Source organism: Helianthus annuus, chromosome 2 (genome assembly GCF_002127325.2).
Source record: "Helianthus annuus cultivar XRQ/B chromosome 2, HanXRQr2.0-SUNRISE, whole genome shotgun sequence".
Classification (NCBI taxonomy): domain Eukaryota; kingdom Viridiplantae; phylum Streptophyta; class Magnoliopsida; order Asterales; family Asteraceae; genus Helianthus; species Helianthus annuus.
This window is the reverse complement of record NC_035434.2, coordinates 61,349,745-61,357,558: the sequence shown is the minus strand read 5'-3', so window position 1 is coordinate 61,357,558 and position 7,814 is coordinate 61,349,745. Positions and strand designations below refer to the sequence as shown.

At 35.6% G+C, this 7,814-nt stretch overlaps 1 protein-coding gene across 1 annotated transcript; it reads right to left on the bottom strand.

The window, feature by feature from the left end:
* Positions 1–3,318: 3,318 nt before the first annotated feature.
* On the bottom strand, positions 3,319–4,357 carry LOC110918650 (L10-interacting MYB domain-containing protein-like). The gene is made up of 2 exons (XM_022162932.2): positions 3,991–4,357; positions 3,319–3,915 (listed from the first exon to the last, which is right to left on the bottom strand). The coding sequence occupies exons 1-2, from the start codon at positions 4,342–4,344 to the stop codon at positions 3,529–3,531; spliced, it is 741 nt and encodes a 246-aa protein (XP_022018624.1). The 5' UTR covers positions 4,345–4,357; the 3' UTR covers positions 3,319–3,528.
* Positions 4,358–7,814: the final 3,457 nt, after the last annotated feature.

Below are 7,814 nucleotides of genomic sequence, written 5' to 3'. Positions count from 1 at the left end.
CTCTATAATACGTATTAAACTGCACCATTGCAGATTAGGGAAAAGGAGAGAGTCGGAGAAAGAGAGAGAGATGGAGAGATGGAGCTACAGATGGAGAAAGAGAGAATATGAGGGATCCATTCGTTGGTTCCGACGGCGTAGCCACCATGACGACAGCATCAGTGATAGAGTAGCCTTTCATCACCAAGCTTGGGTTCAACCCTAATTTTTTTTAAAGAATACAATATGTTTTTCTTATACGCTATCTTTTCATCATATGCTCTAGGGTAAATTACTTTTTGAGTCCCTGTGTTTTATATGTTTTAACTAGTTGAGTCCAAAAGCAAAAAGTTTAACGACCTGAGTCCCCATAAGCATTTTCTTTAACCATTTGAGTCCAAATTTCTAACTCCATCCACCAAGTCTGTTAACTATGAGGGTAATTTGGTCATTTACACACAAAGTACAAGTCTTATATGCACATAAGTACAAGGAACAAGTCTTTAATGCATAAATTTTTAATATATAATAAACACCACCATCCCCACCACTGCCCCACCACCATCCCCACCACCGCCACCTCTAAACACCCACCACCACTGTCATGTCAAAATTAAGAAAGGCTAGTCCGAAATTTCGTAGGTAATGTGCAAGTACGTTATGGTTGCAATGGATAACTAACCTTCCATGTTCTTTGATTCGTTGTATGCATTCAACTGATGCTTCCACAGGTATTCTTTACACTCGTTAAGACTTAGCACTGGTAAATCGTTAATTCCTGAAAAGCTAAAACGGTGCTAATTAATGAATATTATGCCCTATTAAATGTACTTCAGTTTCTTATAGATTTTCTTTTCCCAAAACTGTTTCCTTTTCATGGGCACAATACAATTCAAGCTCACACACGCAAGAAAAAAAAATGCAAGGGAGGGCAAGAATGTAAGTGGTTTAACAATGGTGACTGTAGTTCTCTTCGTTTCCTAATCGTTTCAGGATAAACCGTCTCAAATATGTGAATCTCACACTCTCCAGTTCGTTGTCCGTTGTAGTTCGATCTCGATCTGGATGCGAGAGTTGTTGACGGACGGTGAAACGACGCCGTCGTGGCTGTTGTCGGTGCCGGATTTACGATAAATTTGAGTCGATTGTGATGAATTGGAATGATTGATAGGATGATTTGGGGATATAGGCATATATAAAAGAGAGAGATATATCTACGAATACTTTATTTTTATTTTTTTAACTATAAGGGTATTTTGGTCATTTAACAATACTTAACCAAGAAATTCTAATAGTGTTAGAAATTTGGACTCAAATGGTTAAACAAAATGCTTATGGGGACTCAGGTCGTTAAACTTTTTGTTTTTGGACTCAATTAGTTAAAACCCATAAAATACAAGGACTCAAAAAGTAATTTACCCTATGCTCTATTTATTTTGGGTTTTTTTAACGAGCTCATATTTGTGTTGGTTTTGTTAAATTAGTTACTCAATTTAGGTTAACTGTGTTTATAAAAATATTAGAGTAAGTGTTTGCTTCGCCAAGATGTTCAAAAGGTTATGTTAATAGAGGTATTATATAAAATCCCTTTTTATTATAATATTTCTCATCTTTAAATTGATACCATGAGTTTTCTTTATTTGTGAAAATAGATATCTAAGTTTAACATTGAGAGTAAAAAACTTGCAAATGAAGGGGGGTTAACAATTTCTAAAAGTCTAATTAATCAATAAGTTGGGTGAAGGCTACGTAGGTTGAGAAAAGAGAAAGGGAGAACTTAAAATTCTATGCTTTCTCAAATTAATATTAATTAAATCATTTCTATTTAACATTTGATAATCGATCTTATGTTGTTTTAGTTACACAGTTCTTGCTGAGGTAAGTGAAGATATCTTGAATAATCCATTAAAAGTTCAATATCTTGATAATTTGGTGTATGCCTGTGTTAAAAGTTGAAATTTATAGTGTATTATGCTACTTATATGAATTTTTTATTTTTTATTTTTAATTGAGTACATTGTGTTCTTGTTTGTGAAGATGGCTACTGCAGTTAAGATTTGTAGAATTTTGGTTAATGTTAATTATGGAAGAGAATCTCATACTCAACCACGTGTTGTCTACAAGAGAGATCAATCACAGTATGTATTAATTAAATTTTTTTTTAAAAAGTTATGTTATATTATATAGATATGAGTTTGCTTATATTTACTGTTATTTGATCTTTAGGGGGTGTTTGGGTTAGCTTATTTAAGTTAAAAAGGACTTTTTCTGAGAAGGACTTATTAACTTATGACTTTTTGAGAAAAACTTTTTAAAAAAGTGTTTGGGTTAGCTTATAAGCCAATAAGTCAATAAGTAGTTTTTTTAAAAGGTGTTTGGTTTAACTTATTCATGTAAAATGACCAAAAAGGGCATCCTTTAAAATGTGTTTGGTTTAGCTTATTTAATTTTTTTTCTCTCTTGCATATTGAAAAACAACTTCATGAAACATATAACATAAAATTTGTTTACATATAGTTTAAAATTTCCTAATTAGAACATAATAATATTACATTCAGATTGCTAAAAAACACGAAAAAAATGCACAAGAATAACAAACTAATGTCATACTATGTTCTTCTTCGTGATTCCATTACATCTTGAGCAATCACATCTCTTATCGCTGCCATTAACATACCATCATCATCCGTACGATTTGTAGACGGAACTTCTTCATGAAGTTCATCACTAGTACCACGGGGATTGTAAGATTCTTGTTGGGCTGTGTTAAATGCTTCATCAAACATACCACACTTTTTGACAAAGTTATGGATCGCCATCGATGCTATCACAATACTCACTTGGTGCTCGTATGTGTAATTAACATGCATATCTCTCAATAATGCCCACCTAGCTTTCCATACTCCAAAGGTTCGTTCAATGATATTCCGCAATGACGAGTGGTGATAGTTAAATGTCTCTTTTGGTCCGCGAGGAGCACGCATAGCACTACTCTGTCCACGTTGAAATTCCGGTATATTTCATAGCACTACCGTCTAGGATGACTAGTTAATATTTCATTAATATACATGTGGCCTGTACGATTCGACGTGTGGCATGGCCTTCTTCTATTATGCAAGCCACGAGCTATTATTATTCCTTGCACAGCTATTCCACATAACCTTTTGAATTCTATATCCTCGTTCACCAAATTTTCTTCATCACTCTCATACGAATCAGAGTCATCACTATCCATCCTATTAATACAAAGATGTAAAAAATAATACATTATATTAAAGTTAGAAATAGCACATAATGTCAAACGATAACACATAATATTAAAGTTAGAAATAGCACATAATGTCAAACGATAACACATAGTGTCAAACAATAACACATAATGTAAAACGACTAATCATTCTTACATGAGAGACTTAAGGAGGCTCATCTTTGCTTGATGAGTTGTTGGATACATAAACGCTTCACGATTTGGATTTTTGATTAAAACACGCAATGCACGTGTATAATCTTGAGAATCTTCTTCGAATCCGGGAAAAGTGATGACAATGTTCATGCAACGGCAATTGTTGGGGAGGCATTATTTGGTGGAAAAGTTTGGGTGCTTTTTGTTGATAAGGCATCTAATACAACATCTAGCTTTTCTTCGAAAGATGAAGTTTTGCTCTTGGTTGACCGTTTGTGAGCAACATCCTTAGATTTCTTCCTTTTATTCGAACTACTTTCGACGAAAGGAGGAAACAAAGGCTCATCATCACCTAAACTTTTTTCATCACTATCTCCTTTGCCCTCTATATTTTCAGTTTGAACATCATTTTGAAATTGTATCGGAGTCATAGCATTGTCTCCTACGGCAACCGAATCCCGAAACAAAGTAGCATAATCTTTCTCAAAGATCTCCAAATTTGCACCCCTAAATTTGGCATAGTTGGGATCAACCTACAATAAAACACAAATACGTCTAACATTAAGTCTTTGATTATAAGTTTATTAGATGGTAAAAGTAGAACATACCTTTATCTTCTCATCCCACCACTCGGGCGATGCTTCGATGAAGCTTCTCGTCCCACCAATCCCAGTTTCAAGCCTCATCAAGCGATCATAAAGCTTCCATTCTTTTTTCATGCTGTCCCATTTGTTTGTTATTTGCTTTCTTTCAAAGGTTTTGCCTGTTTTCTCATACATAGTGTTTATTATATTCGCCCACCCGACCTTACTAAAGCTTGTACCAGGTCTATTCCCTCTTCTATATTCAAGCAAGCATGCATCGACAAACTGCTTGAACATAAAATCATCCCACAATAATCTCGATTTATTCTTGTTAGATAATGTTTCACAACCAACGACTTTTTGGCCGATTTCATCCATTTACTGAATGCCGATAAACATCAGTTAATATAATTTAAACATAAGAAATGGCAACAGCAGCAACAAGGATATATAACTTCAACGGAACAACAGTAAATAGTTTGGATGACTGTCATCTAACTTCAACGGAAGATATTAATAATAAACATATATATATATCATGGAATAATATATGTCACATTTGACTAAAAAAACATATATCATGGCAACAGCAGCAGTAAATAGGTTTTGTTTGTTAAAACCTTATAATGGGTCAAAACATATGTCATATTTCACTAAAAAAACAAAATCCAACTAAGCAACATCATCGCTTTTGATTTTCAAAAATCAACCAAAACAACTCATGAAAACAAGGATACATATATACTGATCACTAAGTATTATAAACATTAAATAACAACCATACAAGTAGATAGTTTAACAAATTCATACAATGTGGCAATTAAGTGATAGTAAACAGAATATAGATACCTTGAGCGATAAACGACTGAATAGAACGGAGTTCGTAGAGTGATTCAACAGATCTACAGATTGCAGAACTGATTAAACAATGGCAGCGGCGACCCTAATCAACGACTAATTTGAAATCGTCGTAGTGATGTCGCAGACTTTTCATACAACTGTTGATGTCGGGCTGATGTCGCGGGTTTGTTGGTAGATATAGGGGGTGGTGGATGGGGGAGTAATTGAAGATCAATGAGAGCAGAGATGAGTGGTTGGAGAAATTGAAGATTAATGATGAATAAGGATGTTGGCGCAGATGAACAGAACATTCCATCGACAATCAATTTTGCTATTTTGCGGATGAACAGCAGATGTATGAAAAGTCTGGTGTAATTGATGGAGTAATTGCTTGGTAGTTGGAGTGGATGAATACGTTTGCAGCAGATGTATGAAGGTAGTTGTGGAGGGCATAATGGGGAATTTGTTAATAAAAGGGCTTTTAGGGCTTGAGAAGTCAGGAAACGTGACTTCTCAAAAAACTCCTTCTCAAGGCCAAGTTAAAAGTCATTTCAAAAGTCCTTTTTTATTTACCAAACACTATTCTAACAACTTATTAACTTATAAAAGTCAATAAGTTAAAAGTTAAGTGAAAATAAGGAATGCCAAACACCACCTTAGAAGGAATGAGGAGAAGAAGGACAATGTCATGAGTCAAGTTCATAGACCAAACAATGATAGGGTAAGTTTTACATCATTTTTTTTTTGAAAAAAGGTTAAAGGTTTTTTGAATGATTATGATTATTGATATATTTGTTTATAATAAAGAGGTTTGGATGCTAAAATCTTCAACATGTTTTTTAATTATGTTATGAATGCATGTGCCTATAGTTTATGGTGGTTTTGGTATGTTAGCTTTGTTATAATGTAGTAAACTTATTAATGTTACGGTGCCTAATATGATAAATGAATGGACTATTAACACGAAACGAGTATTCAACCCATGGGGAAGAAATGAAAATCATACTCTTTGCCTTAACTCTACTAAGGCTATAGGAAGTACAATAGTAAGGGGGTGTTAGTTTTTTGTGAGAAACACTTCTTGACCTCTTATGTCAACCACACACAAACCACGCGCAGACGTTTGAGTCTGCAGTGCGTTTGTTTTTAGAAGTGATTTCATTAAAAAAGCTCTTCCAAACCTCTTCTTGGGGCAAATATGGACTCTTCACTTCTAGCCTCTTCTCCTCCCTTCTCCAAACATAATCCTCAACCCTAGTTCTCCTCCACCCTTCCTCCTCCCAGCCGACTTGCAGACCAACCTGCAGACCTGCAATCGTCGGACCGACACCGCATGTCACACCCCCAAAATACCACACGCGGGAACCCACGCAGGGCATGTGACGTACCAGGATCCAGCCACTAATCACATTGAACTATAATAAATAATTAAATAAAACATTCCATTCATTTCATAATAAAATCTCAAGTCACAAGTTAAAACCAAAGTAAACGTTCAGCGGAAGCATAATGTAAAATGTTAATCAACTGTTTCCAAACAAGTGTTCAAAACCACGAAACATGTATCCAAGAGTCTTGATCCATGACCACTCCAGCACTCCAAGATAGCAAGTCCATGACCAAGAATCTAACGACCTGCAAGCATGCAGACAAGTGTGTCAGACGACGCTGGTAAGTTCAAAGTTTGTTAACACGTTTTAGTTACTAGATATGAATATAAATCATTTCAGAGATTAGATATTGTTATTAACTCGATTACCGCAGATGGCTCCAGATTATTTGCCCAAACCCCATGCTCTATCACACATTGGTCAAGTGGTTAAGGTAATTAGTTCACGACCGTCCTCCCCGGTACGGTGTGAGGGTGCCAAACCTAATAGCGCTATCAACTAATAACCCCATTGCCTCCCTGGCAACCAATCGGTATATGATGGGACTTAATGATAGAAATGAGTGTAATAACCAACATCCCAATAACCCAACGTTCCTCCCCAGAACGATTACCAGATGTCCCTCCCCGGGACGCATGCTTGGAAAAAGAGCAGTGAACTCACCTTGGTTTGCTCGGTTCGTTAAGTTACCCATTCCAAGTTAATCAATCAAGCCTACCGTGGTTAACAATATTATCAATTTCACAATTAAACAAGTCATTGCTTTCACACAGTTTATATTCCTCACAAGATCACAGTATATCAATTAGCAATTACGCCTTTCTAACGTAAGTTCACATGTGAGTAACACATAACATAACAGGTGAATTTGTCGAACCAAGTTTCTTATTCTCATTGACATATAACATGGATCGTGTACGCACACAAGTATCTATCATTAACATCACAGGCACCTATAGTTCAATTCAGTGACTTACACGACGAAACACCCTTTGTGACGAAAGATCATCTTTCGTCGAGGTGAGGTGCGACGAGAAACCCATATGTTTCGTTGAGATGCTTGTCGACGAAGAACCCATGTTTCGTCGACCTATGTTTCGTCGCCTACCCTTGACAGTTTCATCATTTCCCTAAACCCTCATGTTCATAGTTACCTTATCGCAGATTACAATTCAATCGGTTTCTGGGTTTATCATGCAAACACCACCATTGTTATTATCACAGTTTACCAAGCTTTCATTTAATCCACATAACCCTAACTTAACATATCACAACATAATTGTAATTGATGATCACATAGATCTATTGTTTATTACTATCAAGAATTATCATTTAACTATGATCTAAACGTTCAGTTCAGATCCTATGAAAGCATCCGTTAATCATGAATAACCGAAAGCAATATAAAGTTTATGAAACATTTGAAACCCTAACCAATACAATATGTCAGTCCGTTTCAAACAAGATCCTATATCCATAAAAGATTAAATGCACCACAACAATCATCAAACAATCTGTTAAGTGTTGACAGAATGCTAACCGAATGAGGAGATGTTCACGAGAGTGCAAGAAGACTTCGAGAGGAATGATAGGTGCTGCCGACGGTTTGTAAAGAAA